Source organism: Mobula birostris, chromosome 5, assembly GCF_030028105.1.
Source record: "Mobula birostris isolate sMobBir1 chromosome 5, sMobBir1.hap1, whole genome shotgun sequence".
Taxonomy (NCBI): Eukaryota; Metazoa; Chordata; class Chondrichthyes; order Myliobatiformes; family Myliobatidae; genus Mobula; species Mobula birostris.
Window position 1 is genome coordinate 20,123,844 of NC_092374.1, and position 26,935 is coordinate 20,150,778.

The following is a 26,935-nucleotide window of genomic DNA, read 5'->3' on the forward strand; positions in this document are numbered from 1 at the left end:
GAATACAATTGTTAATAGTGAAAAACTCCTGAAAATACCACTTTCTTTTTCTGGTTTACAGAGGATCTAAAAGAGACAATGTTTTCAGCCCAACATGTTGACTGTACTCTTTTCCGTAGATGCTGCCTGGCCTGCTGCGTTCCTCCAGCATATTGCATGTGTTGCTCAGATTTCCAGCGTCTGCAGATTCTCTTTTGCTTCTGATTGGACCACTTTTCCTGAAAGTGGTTTTGCAGGTAGACGGGGTGGTGAAGAAGACTTTAGGTCATAGTCATACTTTATTGAAATTGTCTTTCGTTACAGTTGCACCATAAATAACTAAATAGTAATAAAACCATAAATAAATAATTAAATAGTAATATGTAAATTATGCCAGGAAATAAGTCCAGGACCAGCCTAGTGGCTCAGGGTGTCTGACCCTCCAAGGGAGGAGTTGTAAAGTTTGATGGCCACAGACAGGAATGACTTCCTATGACGCTCTGTGTTGCATCTCGGTGGAATGCAAGGCACTAAATATGAAATTTGGGATGTTGTGTTGCAGTGGTACTGGACATTGGTGAGGCCACATTTGGAATGTTGTGTTCAATTTTGGTCACCCAGGCGTAGGAACGATGCTATTAAGTTGGAAAGAGTGCAGAGGAGACTTACAATGATGTTGCCAGAAATGTGGTGACTAAGATACAGTATGAGAGAGGTTGCGTAGGCTGAGTTTTTTTTGGAGTGTAGCAGAATGAGTGGTTATCTCATGGAGATTTAATTGAGAAGTGTATGTGAGACTAGCATTGAAGAGCATTGGTACCTAATGGAATTATAATTCTGGTGGGATTGGTATGGTAAGAGCCTGGAGAAGATTGACAAAGATGAGAATTTTAAGCTTGTGACTGCCAGATGGATAAGCAGGAATGATGACAATTGGACCTGGTCCAGGTACTGGAGTAACAATTATTTTCTTCTCCTTGTTCACTTGCATACTGGAAATAACAATAAACAATCAAAATTCAAAGTAAATTTTATTATCAAAGTACTTATATGTCATCATATACAACCCTGAGATTCATTATCTTGTGGACATACTCTATAAATCTGTAGAATAATAGCTTTAATAGAGTCGATGAAAGACCACTCAACTAGGACCCAACCAGAGAGCAAAAGACAACAAACTGTGCATGCAGAAAGAAGAAACAATCTTGGATTTTGATGTGCACGCAGCAGTGCTTTGGATGAATGCTGGTTTGTGTGTGGTGGAAGATGAAAGGGAAGGAATGCAAGCGTTAAAGTTCATAAGTGAATGGATTGAATTAGGACAGAGTCATGTGATGTTACAGGGATGACTTGCAGAGGATGTGCAGCCAAATATTCAGTTAGTAAGAGGTAGGTTTGGTGGACAGTATCAGAAGGCAGGATGTGCACTTTTTAAACTGTTTTGCCAATCATGATTTATTGGAGTGAGTGTTTGCATAAGCACACAGAAAATCAGCGGCTCAGGCAGCATCTAGTGAGGAAAATGAGCAGTCGACATTTTGGGCCTAGACTGTTGACCGGAACTGGCAAGCTTGCAGCAGAACTCACTCAGCCTATTTAATTATGCAGATGCTTTACTCCATAAACAATAATTCAGCTGTGCTCCCTAGGTAATGAGCTCACATTAATTGCTTTAGTGGGTAGAACATTTTATTTATTTTCAGAGATACAGCAGGGTATCAGGCTCTTTCAGCCCAATGAGCCCCTACCACCAAATTGCACCTATGTAACCAATGTATCTACTAACCCATATGTCTTTGGAATGTGGGAGGAAACTGGAGCACCTGGAGGAAATCCTTGTGCTCACAAAGAGAATGTGTAAAACCGTCACAGACAACGGTGGGAATTGAAACCAGGTCACTGTCTCTGTAATAGCGTTACGATAAACACCATGCTGCCATGCCATAGATTGTGGTTTAAGTCCAACTCTAGGGAGGACAAATACCTAGGCTGACATGTAGACCACCAAAGGAATGCAATGTGGTCTTTCAGAAGATGCATTAAACTGAACACAGCTTGCTTTCTTTAACTATCATGCAGTCGATACCATGGTCAGTTTGAAGTCCAGCAGGGACTTTCTTCCTGATATCCTGGTCACTATTCAGAGCTCAGTCAATATCCCTGGAAAACAGGCGATACCATTAACATTTGTTGGATCTTGTTGTGCCACTGTGACTGCAGTCCAAAACGTGTTCTTTTGGACGTAAAATAATTTGGAGCACCTTGAGATGCTAGATGCCTTTTATACACTGAAATCCTACCTTTCCCCTCACGTTCTTTCACCTGTCACTTGCCAACTTGGACGTCCTCCCTCCCCCTACTGCATTCGGCGAAATGGAGTCGAAAATCAGACAATAGGTGCAGGAGTAGGCCATTCGGCCCTTCGAACCAGCACCGCCATTCACTGTGATCATGGTTGATCATCCACAATCAGTACCCCGTTCCTGCCTTCTCCGCATATCCCTTGACTCCGCTATCTTTAAGAGCTCTATCTAACTCTTTCTTGAAAGCATCTAGAGAATTGGCCTCCGCTGCTCTCTGAGGCAGAGCATTCCACAGATCCACAACTCAATCAGCTCACATGTCACCCTGCAGCCGGCCCGCCATGAGGTTCATGCATGCTGCCTCTGCCTTCAGGAATCCTCTTGGGAGACTGCGGAGCGATGGAACACCCAGACAATCTCCAAACAGCAAATCACAGGCTCCAGTAGTTCCAGAATCACTTTCAAGGTGAAAAACAAATGTAAAAGACATAAAAAAAAAAGTGAAGTATATGGTTTTATGATCTATCCAGAAGATGTCAGTTGAAGGAGCATTGTACGCAGGTGCCATCTTGGCCGGAAGTTCAAAGTACATTTATTATCAAATTATATATATATGTATATATATATATATATATTACACAAACATGAGATTCATCTGCTTATAGGCTGCCACAAACAAAGAAACTCAAAAGGACCCATTAAAAAAACCTAATGTGCAGAAAAGAAACACAAATCGTGCAAACAATAAAAGTAAGTAGATGACATTTAGGACTGAAGCTTTATGAAAGACATGAAGCCAGACATCACTGCAGCTGGTGCAGATCAAAGCCTTGGTGCAGTGCAGAACTCCCTTCCTTTCCGTTCTCATCTGACATGCTGAGTCCCTGTAGCATTCTTGTTTGTTGTTACTGACATCCATTTTAATCCAATATCTTTCTACCCAGAAAATGGGAACCATAAAATAGAGGACATAGACAATAGCCAATAGGTGCAGGAGTAGGCCATTCAGCCCTTCGAGCCAGCACCGCCATTCACTGTGATCATGGCTGATCATCCACAATCAGTATCCAGTTCCTGCCTTATCCCCATAACCTTTGATTCCGCTATCTTTAAGAGCTCTATCCATCTCTTTTTTGAAAGCATCCAGAGACTTAGCCTCCACAGACTTCTGGGGCACAGCATTCCATACATCCACCACTCTCTGGGTGAAAAAGTTTTTCCTCAACCCCGTTCTAAATGGCCTACCCCTAATTCTTAAACTGTAGCCATCAGCGGGAACGTGCTTTCTGTCCAATCTGAGCGTGTCCAATCCCTTAATAATCCTATATGTTTCGATAAGATCCCCTCTCAGCCTTCTAAATTCCAGAGTATACAAGCCCAGTCGCTCCAATCTTTTGACTATGACAGTCCCGCCATCCCGGGAATTAACCTTGTAAACTTACGCTGCATTCCCTCAATAGCAAGAATGTCCTTCCTCAAATTTGGAAACCAAAACTGCACACAGTACTCCAGGTGTGGTCTCACCAGGGCCCTGTACAACTGCAGAAGGACCTCTTTGCTCTTATACTCAATTCCCCTTGTTATGAAGGCCAGCATCCCATTAGCTTTCTTCACTGTCTGCTGTACTCGCATGCTTGCTTTCAGTGACTGATGTACAAGACACCTAGATCTCGTTGTGCTTCCCCTTTTCCTAACTTGACTCCACTTAGATAATAATCTGCCTTCCCATTCTTACCACCTAAGTGGATAACCTCACATTTATCCACATTTTACTGCATCTGCCATGCACCTGCCCACTCACCCAGCCTGTCCAAGTCATTCTGCATTCTCAGAGTTCGCATAGCTTTAAGACAAGAGGGGATGGATTAAAAAGAGCCCTGAAGGGAAACGTTTTTATGCAGACAGCAGTGTGTAAATTGAGTGAGTTGCCAGAGGAGGTAGTTGAGGCACGTACAGTAACAAGAGTTAAAAGGTGTTTGGACAAGTACATGGATAAGAAAGGTTTAGAGCGATATGGGCCAAATAGGTCATTTCCACTCTATATTACTCTATAACTCTATCTGAAATCACCACGATCTGAATCTGATCTGGCTGCACCCAGTACATTTTGGCCACGTCTGCATGGTGTCAGACACCAGCTTGTTTAGCTGGTGGTTTAAAACTCTTGATAGTAATTAGGAGCTTTTTGTGCTGTTCACTGGCATCTTTCTCTCTCTGATCATTAGATTCCCAAGTCGGGGTCCTGCGTATATGGAACGTCTCAAGAACAACACCAATAGATAACTTTAAGCTGAAGAAAACAGGGTTTCATGCTTTACACGTACTGAATTCCTCACCAAAGAAAAAATGTAGGTAACAATTTAAAAGAATGTATTATGGTTTCCAGTAAGGTTCATGGTGTTGAGGAAAATTTATGATGTTTAGCACAGTCCAAAATATTATAGCTCATGATATTACAGGGAAGATGCTAGCATAGATAGAAGATTGGCAGACTGGCAGAAGGTAAAGAGTGGGAATAAAGGGGAACTCCTCTGGTTGACCCCCAGAGACTAGTGGTGTGGGATTTGCAACTTTTCATGATGACAGGATTGATGGCTTTGTGGCCAAGTTAGCAGACAATACCAAGATAGGTGGAAAAGCAGGTAGTGTTGAGGAAGCAGGGAAACTATCATAGGAAAGGTGGGTGATAGTGCTGAAGATGAGGGAACTGGTTTACAAACAGAGGCAATGTGTAGTGAGAAGAGGCTGTTGATAGGGCAAAATTGCAGTCAACAGGATGAGTTGCAATGTTGAAGTTAGACAACAGCGAAAAGGGTAAATACAGTACTGAAGGTTTTATATTTGAATGCAAACAGTATATGGAATAAGGCAGATGAACTAGCAGCAAAGTTGCAGGTTGGCAGGTATGATATTGTAGGCATCACTAGATTGTGGTTGAAAGAAGATTATAACTGGAAACTTAATGTCCAAGGATACACATCGTATCGAATGAACAGGCAGGAGGGAAGAGAGGGTGGCATTGCTATTTTGGTAAAATATGAAATCAAATCATTAGAAAGAGGTGACATAGGGTCAGAAGGTGTTGAGTCATGGTAGGATAGAGCTAATAAACTGCAAGGGTAAAAAGACCCTGATGGGAGTTGTATACAGACCCCCAAACAGTAGTAAGGCTGAGGTGTACAAATTACAACAGCAGATAGAAAATGCATGCCAAAAGGGCAATGTTACAATAGTCACAGGGGATTTCACTATGCAGGAAGATAGGGAAAATCAGATTCGTGCTGGATTCCAGGATGGGGAATTTCAAGAGTGAATATGAGATAGCTTTATAGAGCAACTCGTGGTTGAATCCACTAGAGGATCAGCTATTCTGGATTGGGTGCTGTGCAATGAAACAGAATTGATTAGAGAGGTTAAGGTAAAAGAAATCTTAGGGTTAAATGATCATAATATGATCGAATTCACCCTGAAATTTGAGAAGGAGAAGCTAAAGTCAGATGTATCAGTATTACAGTGGAGTAAAGGGAATTACAGAGACACGAGAGAGAAGTTGGCCAGAATTAATTGGAAAAGAACACTGACAAGGATGATGGCAGAGCAGCAATGACTGGAATTTCTGGAAGCAATTTGGAAGGCACAAGATATATACATCACAAAAAAGAAGTGTTCTAAAAGAAAGATGACAGAACTGTAGCTAACAAGAGAAGTCAAAGCCAACATAAAAACCAAAGAGAGGGCATATAATAGAGAAAACATTAGAGGGAAGTTAGGAGATTGGGAAGATTTTAAATTCTAACAGAAGGCAACTGAAAAAGTCATTAAGAAAGTAAAGGTGGAATACGAAAGTAAGCTGGTCAATACTACTAAAGAGGACACAGAAAGTTTCTTCAGATATATAAAGTGTAAAAGAGAGGCAAGAATGGCGATTGGACTGCTCAAAAATGATGTTGGCGAGGTAGCAATGGGGGACAACGAAATGGCAGATGAACTTTCACATCTGTCTTCACTGTAGAAGGCAAGATCAGTATGATGGATGTTCCATGTGCCAGGGTTCATGAAATGTGTGAAGTTAACTTAACTAGAGAGAAGATTCTTGGGAAACTGAATGGTTTGAAGATAGGTATGTCACCTGGACCAAATGGTATTCACCCCAGGGTTCTAAAAGAGGTGGCTGATGAGATTGTGGAGCCACTAGTAATGATCTTTCAAGGATCACTAGATTCTGCAATGGTTCCAGAAGACTGGAAAATTGCAAATGTCTCCTCACTCTTCAAGAAGGGAGTGAGGCCAGTTAGTCTGACCTCAGTGGTTGGAAAGATGTTGGAGTCGATAATTAAAGATGAGGTCTCGGTATTCAGAGACACATGATAAAATAAGCCGTAGTCAGCATGGTTTTGCCAAGGGAAAATCTTGCCTAATAAATCTGTTGGAATTCTTTGAAGAAACAACAAGCAGGATAGACAAAGGAGAATTGGTTGATGATGTGTAGTTGGATTTTCAGAAGGCCTTTGACAAGGTGCCACACATGAGGCAGCTTAACAAGCTACGAGCCCATGGTATTACAGGCAAGATTCCAGCATGGATAAAACAGTGACTGATTGGCAGGAGGAAAAATGTGGGAATAAAGGGAACCTTTTCTGTTTGGCTGCAGGTGGTTAGTGGTATTCCACAGAGGTCTGTGTTGGGACTCATTCTTTTTATGTTATATGTCAATGATTTAGATAATGGAATTGATGGCTTTGTTGCAAAGTTTGCATATGATATGAAGATAGGTGGTGGGGCAGGTAATTTTGAGGAAGTAAAGAGGCTACAGAAGGATTTAGATAGATTAGGAGAATGGACAAAGAAATGGCAGATGGAATATAGTGTCAGGAAGTATATGGCCAGGCACTGGTAGAAGAAATTATAAGATTGACTATTTTCTAAATGGAGAGAAAATACAAAAAAACTGAGGTGCAAAGGGACTTGGGAATCCTTGTGCAGGATTCCCTAAAGGTTAATTTGCAGGTGGAGTCTGTGCTGAAGATTCAAATGCAATGTGAGCATTCATTTCAGGAGGACTAGAACATAAAAGCAAGGATGTAATGTTGAAACATTATGAAGCACTGCTGAGGCCTCACTTGGAGTATTATGAGCAGGTTTGACCCCCTTATCTTAGAAAGAATATGCTGAAAATGGAGAGGGTTCAAAGGAGGCTCACAAAAGTGATTCCAGGTGTGAACAGCTTATCATATGAAGAATGCTTTTTCTGGCTCTGGTCCTGCGTTCACTAGAATTCAGAAGAATGAATGGTGACCTCATTAAAACCTATCAAATCTGAAAGCAACACACATAAAAGTTGCTGGTGAATGCAGCAGACCAGGCAGCATCTCTAGGAAGAGGTATAGTCGTCGTTTCGGACTGAGACCCTTCGTCAGGACTAACTGAAGGAAGAGCTAGTAAGAGATTTGAAAGGGGGAGGGGGAGGGGGAGATCCAAAATGATAGGAGAAGACAGGAGGGGGAGGGATGGAGCCAAGAGCTGGACAGGTGATTGGCAAAAGGGATATGAGAGGATCATAGGACGGGAGACCCAGGGAGAAAGAAAGGGGGAGGGGGAAGCCCAGAGGATGGGCAAGGAGTATAGTGAGAGAGACAGAGGGAGGAAAAGGAGAGAGAGGGAGAGAGAGAAAGAATATATATAATAAATAAATAACGGATGGGGTACGAGGGGGAGGTGGGGCATTAACGGAAGTTTGAGAAGTCAATGTGCATGCCATCAGGTTGGAGGCTACCCAGACGGAATATAAGGTGTTGTTCCTCCAACCTGAGTTTGGCTTCATCTTGACAGTAGAGGAGGCCGTGGATAGACATATCAGAATGGGAATGGGACGTGGAATTAAAACGTGTGGCCACTGGGAGATCCTGCTTTCTCTGGCAGACAGAGCGTAGGTGTTCAGCGAAATGGTCTCCCAGTCTGCGTCGGGTCTCGCCAATATATAGAAGGCCGCATCGGGAGCGCCAAACGCAGTATATCACCCCAGCCGACTCACAGGTGAAGTGTTACCTCACCTGGAAGGACCGTCTGGGGCCCTGAATGGTAGTAAGGGAGGAAGTGTAAGGGCATGTGTAGCACTTGTTCCGCTTACAAGGATAAGTGCTGGGAGGGAGATTGGTGGGGAGGAATGGGGGAGACGAATGGACGAGGGAGTCGCGTAAGGAGCGATCCCTTCGGAAAGCATGGGGGGGAGGGAAAGATGTGCTTAGTTGTGGGATCCCCTTGGAGGTGGCGGAAGTTACGGAGAATTATATGTTGGACCTCGAGGCTGGTAGGGTGGTAGGTGAGGACAAGGGGAACCCTATTCCTAGTGGTATGGTAGGAGGATGGAGTGAGGGCAGATGTGCGTGAAATGGGCGAGATGCATTTGAGAGCAGAGTTGATGGTGGAGGAAGGGAAGCCTCTTTCTTTAAAAAAGGAGGACATCTCCTTCGTCCTGGAATGAAAAGCCTCATCCTATGGTCTTATGGAATCCACAGAAGGAATTGGTCATATTAGGAGGATAGACAAAGAAGTGGCCAATGGAATACAATATAGGGATGTGTATGGTCATGCACTTTGGTAGAAGGAATCAAGGCATAGGCTGTTTTCTAGGCAAATGCAATGTTAGCATTCATATCAAGAGGACTAGAATATAAAAACAAGGATGTAATGCTGAGGGTTTTACAAGCATTGGTCAGGCCACGTACGGAGTATTGTGAGCAGATTTGGGCCACATATCTCAGGATGGATGTGCTGGCATTGGAGAGGCTCTGGAAGAATGGTCTCATAAATGAAAGGTTTAACATATGAGAAGCATATTGATTGGATGAATGAGGGTAATCTCACTGAAATTTTTCAAACAGTGAAAGGACTAGGTCAAGTGGACATGGAGAGAATGGTTCCAATATATGGTGAGTCTAGGATCAGCGGGCACAGCCTCAGAATAGAACAGAGATGAGAAGGAACTTCTTTAGCCAGAGGATGGTGAACCTGTGGAGGTCATTGCCACAGATGGCTATGGAGGCCAAGTCACTGGGTATATTTAAAGTGGAGATTGACAGATTCTTGATTAGTGATGGTGTCAAAAGTTACAGGAGGAAGGCAGGGAGATGGAGTGGAGAAGGAAAATAAACCAGCCATGTTTAAGTGGTGGAGCAGACTCAAATGGCCAAATTCTGCTCCTCGGTCTTATCATCTTAAGAAGGGCCAGTCTCTGTGCTCTAAGAATCTACAGTACTGTGTAAAATTCTTAGGCACATATATATAGCTAGGGTGCCTAAGACTTTTGCACAGTACTGTATTTGTCAACGCAGAGCAGAGAGCAAGTTTGTAAATCCGGCAGCAGCAAAGCATGTTGGGAATGGTGAGGGTGGACCGCCTCTGGAAAGGAATGGGACTGGTAGCAGGAAAGGAGTGCCAAGGGCAGTGGGGGTGGGGGGAGGGTGGTGTTTGTGGTGCGGATGCAGACGCACCCAGCCCTGGGACACCAGGCAAGGTCGTTTGATTCCAAATGGTTGGTTTATTTATCATTACAGACTGTCTCTCTAGTGCTTCCTGCTTCCTCCCCTTTCCCTTCCCACTTTCCTAACCATGACTCCCCTCCCCACTCCTCAGACCACAGGTTTATCAACACTCACATATGTCATAAAATTATTTCTTTTTTGTGGCAACAGTTCAGTGCAATACATAAAATTGCTACAGTACTGATCAAGAGTCTTGGGCACCTTAGCTAAGTGCCTAAGGATTTTGCACAGCACTGTACCTTGCATTATAGACTATGAAGACGTGCAGTCCTCCTTTATTGTCATTTAGTAATGCATGCATTAAGAAATGATACAATATTTCCTCCAGTGTGCTATCACAAAACACAGGGCAGACCAAGACTGAAAAAACTAACAAAACCACATAATTATAATGTATAGTTACAACAGTGTAACAATACCATAACTTGATGAAGAAGTTCATGAGCACAGTAAAGTTCAGAGTTTCTCAAATGTCCCACATCTCACACAGACGGGAGAAGGAAGAAAAACTCTCCCTGCCATGCTGACCACAGTCCGACTCTGAGTCATCTGAAAACTTCGAGCCTCCAATCAGCTCTCCGACACCGAGTACTGAGCGCCATCTCTGTCCGAACAATTCAACCTCAATCTTGGTTGCCAACAGCAGGCAAAGCCGGGGATTTTGAGGCCTTCCCTCCGGAAGATTCCCGACCACGCAGTAACAACAGCAGTGAACTGGCGGTTCAGAAATTTCTCCAGATGTTCCTCTGTGCTTCCACGTCCATCTCCATCAAATCAAAATTGTCCATGGCCCCTATTTAACGGATACGATATCATTTTTCACCGGAGGGCTGCGCACGCGCGGCGCGCTGCTGTCTCTCCTCCCGCCTTTATCGCACCATAACTACAAATTAGACATCATTCCGTTATAAATGCAACATTAAAAACAAAGTGCATATAAGTTCCTTATCAGTGTTTGAAATTATTCAGCATCTGGAACACATTATTAGCTCCAGAGCAGGGGTTTCCAACCTGACCCTTGCTTAATGCTATTGGTCAATGTCATAAAATAGTTTGGGAAACTCTGCTATTGAGCCAGTAATGAAGTTGACTCTTAAATGCCTGGTGAAATAGTTTAACATGCTCCTCAGTGCTCAGTAGGATAGAGATTAAATACTAGCCCTGACCAACATATCCATGAATAATTACAGCAAACTTATCCTGCTTTCTAAATTTTTTATATGAAATGCATAAGTATTTCTGCAAGTATGAATTTAAAAAAAAGAATGAATATTTCAAGGATAATGCTTCTCTAAACCTATCCAAAAATATATAAAAGTGCCAGTTAATGGGGACTATTAAAAAGAATGGCACACTATTGACTTGATGTAGGTGAAAATCTGCTATTTTAAAGAGGTGTTAGAAAATAATTTTCCTTCTGTCCTTTTCAGGCTATTCTGCACATTCACCATCAAAGAACCAGCACACGTCATCCACCAGTGAAGCCATACCTCCTCCGACCCTCTCTCAAAACCAAGCCTTTTCCCTGCCTCCTGGGCACGCCGTTTGTTGCTTTATGGATGGTGGCGTGGGCCTTTATGACATGGGAGCCAAGAAGTGGAATTTCCTGAGAGATTTGGTAGGCTGTAAGAGAGATTTATTCATTTTCAGATTGCCCTAGTGTTGCATCGGTCAAAAGGAAAATGATTCTAGAAATATTATATCTCTAAAAGATCAACAGTCTCATTATGTTGTTATTCCAGGGTCACGTGGAAACAATCTTTGACTGTAAATTTAAACCAGATGACCCCAACCTTCTAGCCACGGCATCATTTGATGGGACCATTAAAGTGTGGGATATAAACACCCTGACGGCAGTCTACACTTCACCTGGCAATGAGGGAGTCATCTACTCCCTGTCGTGGGCTCCAGGTAAGAAAATGTGCATGGCGCTTGTGAAGATATCAGCTCTTGTACCACACTTTCTCTCCAGCTCTTCATATTGGCAATCTTCCTGCCTCCTTTCCAGTGCAGATGAAGAGTCTTGACCTTCTAGAGCACCTCATTTCCCTCCAATGATGCTGCAGTCACAATGAGTTCCTCTGGCTCTTTTTGTATTGCAGGCATTTGTGGATGCTGATTGATGCTAAATAGACATACCAAACACATACACTGAGCAGTGAGCGAAGGTCAGCAAAGCTTTGTTTCTAATGCTCTTTCATTCTTCGGACATAATTTATCAGACAGGATTTTGTTCCTAGATCATAAACACAAGACATTCAGCTCATGCTGGAAATCCAGAACAACACACGCAAGATGCTGTTGAAGGGTCTTGGCCCGAAATATCAGCTCCTCATTCCACTCAACAGATGCTGCCTGACCTGCTGAGTCCATTCGGTATTTTCAGTTAGAAATAGAGCAGGTGTGGTCCACAAATAACTTTGAACAAGGTCCACAAGTCAATGATTCTTTGATCTTTTGCCTGAAGTCTGTGTAACCCCCCGGTAATCGTCAGGGTTGCTCAACTCGCTGTCGTCCAGGAGAAACAGCCCTCGGCTCCGCCAAACTGGGTAATTAAGTTTGTGTGGTTGCTGTGTGATGTACCCGACCCTGCCAGATAATAGACAATACACCATATATGATTAAATGAATTACAGTTTATAGATATTACTGGAACTATATAATTAATAGAGATAAAATATAAAAGAAAAGTAAAAGGTGCCACACTTATCAAAGTTCAATCTCGTCGTGTACAGAGCTGGAACTCCAGAAACGATCCTCTCTTCACCATTCGATCCCCTCTGACCACTTTGTCCTGCCGCCTGGGACCACCCACGGTGGTCAACCAGACGCTCCACACGAGTCTGTCTTCATCTCCTCTCTTCGCTGAAGACCCTGGACCTCGGACTCTGGCTTGGGCCCGCCCCGTCGGCCCGTTCACAGCATCCTGTCCGCTCTCTCTGTCTCCATCGTGCCTTCTGCCCAAAAACCTGCGCATCACAATAGCTTACAGACACACAAGGAAGAATAACATGGACACCCATTGGTTCAGCCGCTCTCTTATCAATAATATAACCCAAACAAGCCGCTAGCGAGAGAACTTTCTCAGCATTTAACATAACAAAGAAGCCATTTTAATTATAACATAACAAAGAAGCCATTTTAATTAGCCTATGCAGTAACATAAAAGAAGAAACCCCTTACATCTGTTTTCCAACTGACCTTCAACTTTGCTCATTACCTGAGTGACAAAAACCTTTAAATATACCCAATGACTGAGCATCCAAAGATTGCTGAGGAAATGACTTCCAAACTCTCATGGTAAAGTAATTTCTTGTCATTTCAGAATGAAAGCTAAAGATCAGATTAGTCTTAATGTCACTTATGCATTGAAACATACAGTGAGATGTGCCATTTTGCATCAACACAGTCCAAGGATGTGCTCAGAGCAGCACTCAAATGTCATCATGCTTCTGATACCAGCATAGCATGCGCACAACTTACTAACCCTAACCTGTAGTTCTTTGGGAGGTGTGGGGAAACGGAGGAAACGCAAGTGGTCAAAGGGCGAACCTACAATCCCCTTCCTGATGGTGGCAGGAATTTATCGCCGGCGCCGTAAAGCGTTCCACTAGCTGCTATGCTACCCGTGCTGCTCTTGACTCATTAACTAATTGTCTGACCTCTTATTCCTTGACTATGCTCTCAATTTTAGACAGCTCAGTCTGGGAAACAAAGTCTCAATGTAAGTCCTTCAGAATCCTGGGTCTCAGTGAGTCCATCTCTTATTTTTTTCAAATTCCATGGAGAATACACTAAATGTATCAATCTCTCAATCTCTCCTCATGCAACAACTCCCCCATTTCATACTCATGCATGCCCCTTGAGAAACGCAGGAGAATTGCAATCATTCAACAATCCCCAGCATTACAAAGAATCTGTAAGTAGACTACAGGGCAGCAGGGTAATGTAGTGGTTAGTGTATCGCTATTACAGCACCAGCGCCCCAGGTTCAGTTCCATCGCTGTCTCCCTGTGACCATGTGGGTTTCCTACAGGTGCCCGGATTTCCTCCCACAGTCCAAAGGCCTGTGGGAAACTATTGGATGTTGAAAGGCCTTGATAGAGTGGATGTGGAGAGAATGTTTCCTATGGTGATGGAATATAAGACCAGAGGCCGCAGCCATAGGATAGAGGGGCGTCCTTTTAGAATGGAGAAGAGGAGGAGTTTCTTTATCCAGAGGGTGGTGAATCTGTAGAATTCATTGTCACAGGTGGCTGTGGAGGCCAAGTCATTAGGTATATGTAAGGAAGAGGTTCATAGATTCTTGATTAGTCAGGGGATGAAGGGATATTGGGGGTGGGGAGGAAGGATATTGGGGCTGAGAGGGAAAATAGATCAGCCATGATGAAATGGTAGAGCAGACTCAATGGACCAAATGGCCTAATTCTGCTCCTATATTTCATGGTCTTATGGATTAGTAGGTTAATTCGTCACATAGATGTAATTGGGCAGGGTGGGCTCATTGGGCATTTAACCTAATCCTGCTCCTATATCTTATTTTCTATGTGAGGAGATGTTACTACAACACAAGACAGGACACAGATACATTGAAAGGAAATGACTGAAACATTTCAAAGCATAATTCCAATTGCGGCTCTTCAGTAGAGAGTTCTGAGAAAGAGGATTTCTTCGTAGAGCAGAGCAGGTTAGAGGATGCTCTAATGGAGATTTCCAAGGTTATTATGGATTTCAAAAGAGTAAAAGAGCTTAGAGCTTAGGAAAACTATTTACAGTGAGCTCAGTGAGTAACCAATGGATTGGTAGAAAAACAAAAGGTGTCTTTTGGAAAATAGGATTAATCAGTGTGTTACTATGCTACAGAATGTAGATTCTGAATGAGTGATGAGAGCACTCTTGGTAGCATCTTTCAAAGGCAAATTATGTAAATATTCACAAGATAGCTTTTTAAAGTTATATGATGAAACAGGGAAGTAGGCATGTTACTTTTGAATATGCCTTGCTAGGGTGACTGTCTTCATTCTGTGCTGCATCCTTCAATTAAACACATGAAAATGCTGTCTGTGTATCTATCACACATCAAAAGTGTACTTGTATCAATATTTTTAAAAAACATCAATGTGTTACACACAATGAAAGTCAATAAAATGTTTCAGAGGCAGGGAAAACATAATGCAGGGGAAAAGTCAGCAGATCTATTCGTTTGAAACAAGTGATGGGAAGGGACAGAACTGGTCCACGGGTTCAGGTTCTAAATTGGGGCATGGTGAATTTTGACAGTATGAGACAGGAGCTTGCAAAGATTGATTGGAGTAAGGTTGCTTATGGGTAAATGGATGACTGGTAAAGTGTGAGGCTTTTAAAGTTGAGGTAGTGAGAGCTTAAGGTCTGCATGATGTGTCAGAGTGAAGGGTAAGATGTACAATAGGGAATCAGGGATATTGACACCCTGGCCAAGGAAAGAAAGGAGGCTTGAGTCATTACAGGCAGTTGGTGTCAAGAGAATCCCTGTAGGATTATAGGCAATGCAGGAGTGTACTTGAGAAGGAAATCAGGAGAGCTGCCTTCAAGTCTGGTGACCGAACAGCTCTTAGGCATCGAGAAAGCAAAAGCTGCCTCTGCACAAAAAATTCAGAAACACCGGGCCAATAACAATTCCCAGCATATGTGACTGGGCATCAAGGACGTTACTAACAACACAAGGCAAAACAGCTTCGACTGCACCAGTGATGCTTTCCTCCCTGACACTCTAAACAACTTTCATGCACACTTTGAGGCATGCAACACAATGCTGCCCACAAAAGCTGCCCTTCTCCCAAGAGTGCCCACTGTCTGTAATAACAGCATTCATGAGAAGGATTCTGCAGAGTCAACCCCCATAAGGCAGCCAGGCCAGACAACATCGCAGGCCAAATACCCAGGGAGTGTGCACACCAGCTCACTGACGCCTTCAACACTTCACTCATCCAGGCTGCTGTCCCCACATGCTTCAAATCAGCCACCAACGTGCCTGTGCCAAAGAACTCAGCATCTTCAGAACTAGGTGACTACCACCCAGTGGCACTGGTGCCAATCATCATGAAGTGCTCTGAACTGCTGTTAGTGGCACATAGCAACAACTCCACTCTTGCCACATTGGGCACCTGCCAATATGCTTACCAACAGAACCATTCTACGACAGATGCCATAGCATCTCTCTTGCAACTGACCCTGATACCCCTGGAAAACAAGGTCACTTATGTCAGAATGCTGTTTCTGGATTTCAGTTCAGCATTCAACATTATTGTCCCACAGAACTTGGTGAACAAACTCCTACTCTTCAGTCTAAATGATCCGCTGTGCAACTGTGTGTTGGACTTCCTAACAAACAGACGTCAAATAGTCAGAATGCACGACCTGTGCCTCCCTCCCTATCATCCTCAACATGGGTGCCCCCCCAGGGTCATGTGATGAGCCCATTGCTGACACATTACCGCACGGCCAAACACCGAAACAATCACATTATCAGGTTCCCTAATGAGCAGTGGGGCTCATTATCAACAAGAATTGAGATCCCCTACAGAGAGGAAGAGGAAGAGTGAGGCCCGTTGCCAGGCAAATAACCTCTTCCTTAATTTCAACATGACAAAGGAGAAGGTTATCAACTTAAAGAGCACTCACACCACTCACATCCCTTTTCCACTGGTGGCACAGCAGTGGAAACTGCAAGCTCCTGTGAGTCACATCACGCACAAACTCCCATAGTCCCAGAGCACATCCTACACAGTGAAGAAACCTCATCGCCACCTCTACTTTCCGAGGAGGCTGATGCGAGCTGGACTTTGCACCGCTGTACTCCTGTAATTCTACACCTGCGTGGCAGGGAACATCTTAACAAGCTGCATCGCTGCTTAGTATGGAAGCTGCACTGCAGTGGATATGACAGCTCTACACAGGTAGTCAAAACTGCTGAAAACATCACCGACACCAGCCTACCTGCCGTCAAGGACATATATCTATCTATATCTATCTATATATATATATATATATATATATATATATATATATATATATATATATATTATATATAAATAAATAAAATAGAAAGGTGCCAGGAAAAGGGCAGCAACATTATGAAGGATCCCATGCACCCTGCTCTTGGACTGTTTGTCGCACTGTCATCAGGGTGGAGGCTATGTGGTATCCGTGCCAGAACCACCAGACTACACAGTTACTTTCCCCAAGCAGTGAGGCTGATCAACACCGCCACCCTCTACCTCCACCACTTCTTTATTATTTCCTGTCAGTAACTTTATGTACACCCTAGTGTCACTTTTTTGACATACAATCAATCTATGTATATAAGCTATCTTATGTATTTATCTTTATTGTGTTTTATTATTATTTTGTTCTTGTTCTTTTGTGTTTTTTGTTTGGTGCTGCAATGGATCTGGAGTAACAATTAATTCACTCTACATTTGTGCACAGGAAATATATTAAATGGTCTTAAGTTTTGAGAAAGGGGGTTGTGGGATAATGTTGGCAGAGGAAGATCCTAATGGTTCTTGTAAATATATTAAGGGAAAAAAAGAGCAACTAGAGAGAGGATAGGAGCAGCAAGGAACAGTTGAATTAAAAACAAAAGCCCAGCACATGCATGGACTGTCAAGTTTTTAAAAAAAAGCAGCACAGCTCATGCTCTGCAGAACGGAAGACACGATCGAGTTTTTAAAAATATTCAAAGTGGAAGAATTCACAGGTTCATAAACAGTGAGTACCAGGTGGTAATAATCATAAATAAGAGCAAAAGTGGCTGACTACATTTGAAAAATAGACCTGTTTGATTTCACAAAAGATAACTGGATTTTATATACTGAGCTAATTCAACAACATTTTGAAGCAAATGAAATAGCCAATGAGAAACAAATACCAATTTTACTGAGTGCATTGAGTTTAAACGCATAAGGTTTGGTTCAAAGCTTGACTGCTTGAACCAAACTAGCAGAAGTGAGCTTTGCTGAAATTGTCAAAATGACGCAGGAACATTTAGAACCAAAGCCATTGTTGATTGCAGAATGGTTCAGGTTTCATAAGTGGAATTAAAAAGAAGGGGAGTCCATTTCAGTCTGTGTGGCTGAAATGAAGAGATTTTCTGCGCATTGTCAGTTCAGTAATGGGCTTAATGATACACTGGGAGATCATTTAGTATGTGGATTCTTAAAAGAAAACATTCAAAAATGGCTCCCAACTGAAGCACAACTTACATTCAAAAGAGCGGTTGAAACTACTGTTTCAATGGAAAATGCAGACAGATGCAGTTGAGTTGCAGTCAGGAATGAAAGTGAGTGTGAATAAAAGTGCAGCATCTAAATAGAATCCAGTCTGGCCAAATAACTTGCGTTATTGTTGGGGCAGGGGCTCACATTCGCAAATAAATGCAGGTTTAAAGGTGAAACTTGCAGAAAATATAAGGAAGTAGGACACATACAAAGAGCATGTCAGGCAGATTAAGAATAAATGAACTGCACAAAGAAGGGAAAAAGATAAAAACTCAAATTGTTTCAAAAAGAGCACTAATCAGCATGATGTTTATAAAAAAAATATCTAATGAGATAATGCTAATCACATAGTAGCATGACTGAACACGTCAGCACGCTACCACGTGACATGTGCGTGCCTCACTTAAAGTAAACTCTAAGTTAGACACGCATTGTCGGACTCCCATGTCTTCCTTTGAATTAGTTTAATGTTTTATGGTTACGGAACATAACAAAAAAAACTTTGGAACTAGGAAATTTAAATGCTGAGGTCTTGGGGATAGTCCATGTTACACCAAGGGAGGTGTTGGATGTCATAAGAGACATGAAGGTAGATAACTCTCCATAGTCTGACCAAGTATATCCAGGAACATTGTGGGAGGCTCGAAAAAAAAAAATTGCCCTAGATGAGATCTGTATGTTATTGTTAGCCACGATGAGCTGCCAGTAGACTTGGAGCACAATGAATGCTGTGGCTTTATTTGAGAAGGGTGGCTGGGAACATTCTGAGAACTTTAGGTCATCTTTGGTAGATAAGTTACTGGACAGCATTCTGAGGGAAAAGATAAACTTACATCTGAAATGATATGGGCTAGTTAGGGAGTAGTCACCATGGCTTTGTGTGCAGAAGGTTATGTCTTATAAACTTGATTGAGTTTTTTGATGATTTGACCAAGAATGTGAATGACAACATGTCAACATGATGTTTAGATGGCATAGAATTCAAGAATAGCAGAATAATTGGATGCACTGTTTCAAAGGTGAGCGATATTTGTTTCACGGCAACATGTAATTGTCCTTTTAACCTTAAGGTGACCTAAACCGCATCGCAGGTGCAACTTCACGGAACGGAGCTTTCATATGGGATGTAATTAAAGGGAAAACAATTACTAGATTTAATGAGGTAAGTTTCTAGGTTTTATCTTCTCCCTTTGTGAATGCTCATTGATATTTCAGCATTGACTGTGGTTATTGAAGCCTCATTACGTCCCCCTAAAAACAAAACACCAGAAGTAGGAGCAGGTTTGATCTCAGGACTGTTCCACCTGACCTTTATTGTACTCTAGTGTGACTGGATACTCCTAAAAAGAATAAGATAAAAACAAGAGATTCTCAAAATACCCAGTAAGTCAGGCAGCACAGAGAAAAAGTTTCAAGTCTGTGATCTTTGGAATCTATGTGAAGGATCAAGTGAAGCCTGGTTTATTCATATGGATGTGACCTCAACAGAGGTTAAAGGTTGATTTACATTCCAAAATGCTTCACAACGTTTTAAGTGTTTTTGAAGTGTTGTAATGGAAGAAAATAAAGCAGTAAATTGCACATACGGAGATCCTAATCCGATCAAAGATGGCACTGGAAAGTTGTGACCCTTTATATGCAGCTCTGATAGGAATCAGTAAGTATTCACTTTTAGGACTACTACAGCTGAGATCCACAATTGCATCCATGGGTCCTTCAGTAAGCAGCATTGTTTTAAGCTCTTTTACTCTAATTATTTTTATATGCTTTTCTGATTGCAATTTCTAGTAATTTTATGTATTGCACTGTACAGCTGCCACAAAAAAAAACAAAGTTCATGACAGATGTGAGTGATGATAAACCCGATTCTGATATGAGTCTCTATTGTGGATTGAGAGTGGGAAGGGGGCAGGGAGAGGGGAATCTTGGTTGGGAAAAGGTGACGGGAGAGGGGAAGGAGCAGGAAGCACCAGAGAGACATTCTGTAATGATCAATAAACCAATTGTTTGGAATCAAATGTCCTTGCCTGGTGTCTCAGGAATGGGTGTGTCTGCACCCTCATCACCCCCAGCCCAGGCAGTCTTTCTCTGCCACCTGTCCCACACCCCTCCCATGGCGCTCCACCCTCACCATTCCCAACATCCTTGGCTCCTGCCACATTTACAACCTCACTCTCTGCTCTACGTTGAAAAATATAGTACTGTGCAAAAGTCTTCGGGTCTTTAGTGCAGTTAATTTAGTTATATGGTAAATTACAGGTTAATTTCATGCAGTGCTTAAAAAAAAAACCAGTGAACCTATTGCGTTCTTTATACTTACTGTGTGTTTTCTTGTGCTGCAATGGATCCAGAATAACAATAATTTTGTTCCTTTTTACACTTTTGTACTGGTGAATGATAATAAACAATCTTGAAACTTGATTGTTGAATCTTGAATTAATTCAGCACAGCAAAATGAACCAAAGGTCCTGTTCCTGTGCTGTACTGTTCTGTATTTGAAAACGGAGACAACATTGGTGTATAATAGACAGCGACCAGTAATTAGAAATTATTTGCATTTGCAGATGCCCTGCTGCTCTAGTGCTGCATCCTGATTTCTTTTATACATCAGCACAGTTGTTAAGTCAACTGGGCTATTTTGCATAGGCCCAGGCTTTTGATCAGAGACCTGAGTTCAAATTGGATATGGCAGCTGTGGGATTAAAATTTTTGTTATTGCATAAAATCTAGAATAAAAAGCAACTTTCAGTGATGATGAACCATGAAATTACCGTGGACTACTGTTAAAAATCAATCTGTTTCACTAACACACTTCAGGGATGGAGCTCCATCCATTTTGTCCAGTCTGCAATCCCAGCCTTCATTTATCAATGTATTCAGTATAGGAACTGGGGTGTAATCTTGAAGCTGTATAATGCACTGGTGAGACCTAGTATTAATTGTGGTTCTGGTCACCTTACAGGAAAGGTATCAATAATACTGAAAGAGTAAAGTGAACATTTAGAAAGATTTTGCCAGGACTTGAGTACAGTACCTGAATTCGAGGGAATAGGTTAGGACTTTGTTCCCTAGAGCATGGGAGAATGAGGGGAGATTTGACAGAGGTATGCAAAATTATAGATAGGGTAAGTGCAAACAGGCTTGAGGTTGGGTGAGACAACTAGAGATCATGGGTTAAGGGTGAAAGGTGAAATGTTTAAGGGGAACATGGGGGGGAACTTCTTCACACAGAGAATGGTGAGAGTGTGGAATGAGCTGCTGGCAGAAGTAGTGGATGCAGGCTCGATTTCAGCTTTTGAGAGAAATTGGATGGGAGGTCTGTGGTCTGGGTGCAGTTGGATAGGACAAAACATATTTTGGTATGGGCTAGATGGACTGAATGGTCTGTTTCCATGCTATAGTATTCTGTAACTATTGTATACACTTCTTTGATATTAAATGAAACTATTGACTCTAAGGATTACATTTAATTCTCATCCCAAAGCTTTCACTGCCCTCTGAAGTGACCTAGAGGGAAATTAGGAATAGGCAATATTTGGAGGCCTTGCCAGTGAGGCCTGACCTTATGAATGTTTGAAAGATGAGAGATAACTCCATGAGGTCATGAGAATAACATTGCTTTCAAACACGCTGTTCCAAACACTAGACAACTCAATGTTAATTCTATAGTGGGAGTGTGCTTAGTTTTTGTTTCAATGTCTGAATGAACATCCTGCCAATATTATGGTTCTGTCAGTAAGTATCTTCTTTTATTCCTTGAAGCATGGAAAAAATGGCATTTTCTGCATTGCTTGGAGCCACAAAGATTCCAAAAGGATTGCGACATGTAGTGGGGATGGCTTCTGGTAAGTTGTGTTTCTATCATTATTGACTTTTATTTAATGTAGAAACATATGGAGATGTAAACAGAATACAGATACACTCAGTGGCTATTTTATTAGATACAGGAGTAGAACCCAGTTTGGTCTTCTGCTGCTTTAGCCCATCCATTTCAAGGTTCAACATGTTGTGCATCCAGAGATGCTCTTCTTCACTCCACTGTTGTAACGCGTGGTTATTTGAGAATATCGCCTTCCTGTCGGCTTGAACCAGTCTGGCCATTCTCCTTTGACCTCTGTCATTAACAAAGAGTTTTTGCCCACAGAACTGCCACTCACTGGATGTTTTTGTTTTTAGTGCCGTTCTCTGCAAACTGTAGCGACTGTTCTGAGATACTCAAACCACCCCATCTGGAACCAACAAATATTCTACAGTCAAAGTCACTTAGGTCATATTTATTCCCCGCTCTGATATTTGGTCTGAACAACAACTGAACCTCTTGACCATGTCTGCATGCTTTTATGCATTTAGTTGCTGCCACATGATTGGCTGATTAGATATTTGCAGTAAGGTGGCCACTGAGTGTATGTTAGAAGTAGATTTGATGGGCTTCATAGCACAGAATCGTTCAGGCCAACTCATCCATGCTGCATTCAGGCATTCTCCTGACTTTCCTAATTTAAGTCTACCACCATGACCCTCTATTGCCTTTTCCCTTGACCCACTCCTTAAGCGCCACTGCAGTCACTTACCTCAACTACTTTCTATGGCAGAAGGCTCCATATTCTTATCAACCTTTGGATAAGAAATTCCTTTTGAATAACTTCCAGGATTACTTAGTAACTTTCTTATATCAATGGCCTTCAGTTAAACTCTTCCCACAAGTGTAAACAGTCTCTCTGTATCAAATCTATCTAAACCCTTAACCTTGTTTTCTCCAGAGAAAGAGTCCCATTACTTACCCTAATAAACTTCGATCCTGCCTTGCATTCAGACATTTCCATCATTATTAATTAGAATTCACTAATGTGTGTACTGAAATTAATCAACTAAATACCAAAGGTATTTTTCAACTATTTTGCTAATATTAAAACCAAGTAAAGGCCATGAATTAATTGCTTCATGCATATTTACTTTTTATATTATGACACAGAGTTTTTATATTTTGACATATTCTATATATAGATTTTACTTATAGTGTCATCTGACTACACAGCTATAATTTTATTGAAGTTAAAAATTCATATTGATGAAATTCAAATTGGTTCAAATCAATCAAATTGATGAATAATTGCTAGAAAATGAACATTGATTTCACGAATAAAAATAATTTTTAAATAAAAATCAAATACTGCCTTTTTAAATATATCAGAACAATTTAATTTACCTCCTTGGATAATGAGAAAATTTGCTGTTCCAGAACCTTACTGTTCTTCAAAGTTGATATCCTGATATCTTCACATTTCTTTCTTCGTCTCCACCTCCATGTCAGGAAATGGAGAGAATGTTTTTCGAAAAGCATCCCAGCCCATGTTCCCACTGACAAAGAATGGATGAAAAAGATTTAATAATGGAGAAATTAATTACCTGCATGGCATCAGATGTGAGTGGTTCAGTTTTCCAGAGATCAAAAAGGAAAGAATGCTCTCGTATAGAAAGAAGACAGAGGGTCAATTATTTTTGCAATTCGAAAAAGGTGTTCTGGAAAGTGGTCACCCAACCTATAGTTGATTTCCCAAATGTAGGTGTGACCACAATGTGAGAATTAAATTAGAAAAGATTCAAGTTGTTGCTGGATCTCCTGGAATTGGTGTTTGGATTCCTAGAAAGGAAGGTTGGAGGTAAAAAGACAGGGATTTCAATTCCTATGATTGTATGGAAATGTGCCGTCAATAGGAGAAAGATCATATCTGGAGATCGTACCTGGACCTCTCTTATTTTACTTGGTCACCCAATCTGAATGCCACTGATCTGGCCTCAGCAGGCTGCAGATCTCATGGTTTATCCAAGGCTTTTAGTTGGGAAAGACTCCAAACTGAGTTTTTTGAGGATGTGACTAAACACATTGATGATGGTAGAGCAGTAGATGTAATGTATCTGGATTTCAGCAAGACATTTGACAAGGTACCCCATGCAAGGCTTATTAAGAAAGTAAGGAGGCATGGTATCCAAGGGGAAATTGCTTTGTGGATCCAGAACTGGCTTGCCCACAGAAGGCAAAGAGAGGTTGTAGACAGGTCATATTCTGCATGGGGGTCGGTCACCAGTGGTGTACCTCAGGGATCTGTTCTGTGACCCCTTCTCTTCATGATTTTTACAAATGACCTGGATGAAGAAGTGGAGGGATGGGTTAGTAAGTTTGCTGATGACACAAAGGTTGGGGATGGTGTGGATAATGTGGAGGACTGTCAGAGATTACAGCGGAACATTGATAGGATGTAAAAATGGGCTGAGAAGTAGCACATGGAGTTCAACCCAGATAAGTGTGAGGTGGTTCATTTTGATAGGTCAAATATGATGGCAGAATATAGTATTAATGGTAAGACCCTTGGCAATGTGGAGGATCAGAGGGATCTTGGGGTCGAGTCCATAGGACACTTAAAGCAGCTGCGCAGGTTGACTCTGTGGTTAAAAAAGCATACGGTGCATTCATCAGTTGTGGGATTGAGTTTAGGAGCCGAGAGGTAACGTTGCAGCTATATAGGACCCTGGTCAGACCCCACTTGGAGTACTGTGTTCAGTTCTGGTCGCCTCACTATAGGAAGGATGTGGAAACCATAGAAAGGGTGCTGAGGAGATTTACAAGAATGTTGCCTGGATTGGGGAGCATGCCTTATGAGAATAGATTGGGTGAACTCAGCCTTTTTTCCTTGGAGTGACGGAGGATGAGAGGTGACCTGATAGAGGTGTATAAGATGATGAGAGGCATTGATTATGTGGATAGACAGTCTTTTTCCCAGGGCTGAAATGGCTAGTACGAGGGGGCACAGTTTTAAGGTGCTTGGAAATAGTTACAGAGGAGATGTCAGGGGTAAGATTTTTACACAGAGAGTGGTGAGTGTGTGGAATGGGCTGCTGGTGACGGTGGTGGAGGTGGATATGGTAGGGTCTTCTAAGAGACTCCTGGACAGGTACATGGAGCTCAGAAAAATAGAGGACTTTGGGTAACCCTAGGTAATTTCTCAGGTAAGAACATGTTCGGCACAGCTTTGTGGGCCAAAGGGCCTGTATTGTGCTGTAAGTTTTCTATGTTTCAAATGATATTGTAGGGAAACACTCATCTAAGACCATTTTTATAAAGTCTGTGACAACCGTGCTGTATTGGTTCGGATCCTCTGATGACTCCTTAACCACAGCCGAGTCTACTGTCTTGAAGCAGTCCGATAACCTGTCCTCTGCCTTCTGCGGCCACCTCTTTGTTGTCCTTATCTCTGAAGCCTTGTTCTTTAGCCTCCGACTGTATGCAAGTGAGAGAATGACAGCCAAATGATCAAATTTCCTGAAACGCAGTCTAAGCATGGAATGGTAGTCATGCTTAATCATAGTGTAACAGTGCTTGAGTGTGTTGGAACCCTTGGTACTGCAGGTGATATGTTGATGGTAATTGAGCAGACGAGTGATTGAAGTCCCCAAAAATGATTAGAAAGGCATCTTTCCTATTTGCTGATTGTGGCACTCAATACATCGAGTGCCTGCTTAACGTCGATCTTTGGCGGTATGAAAACTGCAGTGAGGATCATAGAATGGAAATAGGACAGCTAGCACTTAATCATGTTATACTCTGTAGCATCAACTGTTTAGGCCCCTCTATAGATGTTGTTTAACTTGCTGAATTTCTACAGCACTTGTGTGTGTTGTAGAAGTGTTGAGTTAACTTCTCTTTGAATCCATGGTTGAGGAGAAAGGGAAGAGTATCAGTAGCACTGATGTGGAAAGTAGCATCATTAGAAGGTATGATGATAAAGAGACAGGGAGACTGGAGTGGAAACCTTACAAGAAGCATGGTGGGAATACGTTTAATCAAGAAGGCACTCTAATGACTCAGGTAGTTTCTGGATTCACCCCTTACCTTCTTTCCTTAAATAATGGATTTTCCAACCTAAGAATCTGCGGAACTTTGTAATGTTACAACTTACTCATTCAATGTTGTTTTACATATTTGTCTCATGAAAAGAAGAGGAGGTAAAGCAACAGTGATGGGGAGAGACAGGGAGCATCATCCTTTGTTGACTACTGTGGTCTCTGACTGTGATAGAGCTGTCCAGTTACTGTTGATATGCCATTTATTGCAGCATTATCCGAACAATTGATGGAAAGGTTCTACACAAGTATAAGCATCCAGCTGCTGTTTTTGGCTGTGATTGGAGCCAGAACAATAAGTAAGTCGGTCCTTCCAATGGGACTTCTCGATCACTTACGGGTTTGAATTGTCAACCATTTATCCCTGTAACACACGAGCCACCTCTTTGGTAGATATGCAGACCTAAAACTCAGAATTCCGTAAATTCACACTAAATGTGCATGAACCATAGAAGTGATATGTTGTTTCTAATTTCAATAGACTCAACTGAGCTTATTAAAACTAAACTTCAGAAGAAGTATGCAGGCCATAACTGTCACTATAGATGTGTGTTTACCACAGACAATCAAGAACAAGTTTTTAAAAGTAGGGTCACAGTGGGCATAATGAATTAACGTGCTACCATCATTGATCTGTAGATAGGGTAATTTAACCACTGAAACTAATGCAACCGGTCCACTGGAAGAAATACTTGTGTACTAGGTGAATGGAGTACTTACTGTTAGTTAGTTCCAGTTCTGGCACTCTGTGTTCAATCTGAGTCAGATATATAATATATTAAGTGAATCACTCCTACTAGGGCATGGGCTGCCAGCAATAGCTCACCAGAGTGCTCTGTCCTGGGCCAGACGTTCAGGTTGTCTTCAGGTGTGGCCCATCTTCTTGGTGTGTCCTTTCTTCCTCTCCCAAAGATGAGGTCTTTGGAGCCCCTGTTGACAATTCTGGATTTAT

General features: G+C 42.0%; 1 protein-coding gene across 5 annotated transcripts in view; it reads left to right on the top strand.

Annotated features, from left to right (window-relative positions):
- wdr17 (WD repeat domain 17) overlaps positions 1-26,935 on the top strand; it is a 154,837-nt gene that overhangs the window by 42,128 nt on the left and 85,774 nt on the right. For 4 of the 5 annotated variants that reach the window (XM_072257670.1, XM_072257672.1, XM_072257671.1 and 1 more), the window contains 6 exons: positions 4,511-4,633; positions 11,257-11,444; positions 11,569-11,737; positions 19,155-19,246; positions 21,847-21,929; positions 26,196-26,282. In XM_072257670.1, coding sequence (XP_072113771.1) covers positions 4,511-4,633; positions 11,257-11,444; positions 11,569-11,737; positions 19,155-19,246; positions 21,847-21,929; positions 26,196-26,282 — 742 coding nt within the window. Of the gene's footprint in view, positions 1-43; positions 237-4,510; positions 4,634-11,256; positions 11,445-11,568; positions 11,738-19,154; positions 19,247-21,846; positions 21,930-26,195; positions 26,283-26,935 lie in introns of those variants that run through there. The other variant, XM_072257673.1, reaches the window with a different exon arrangement.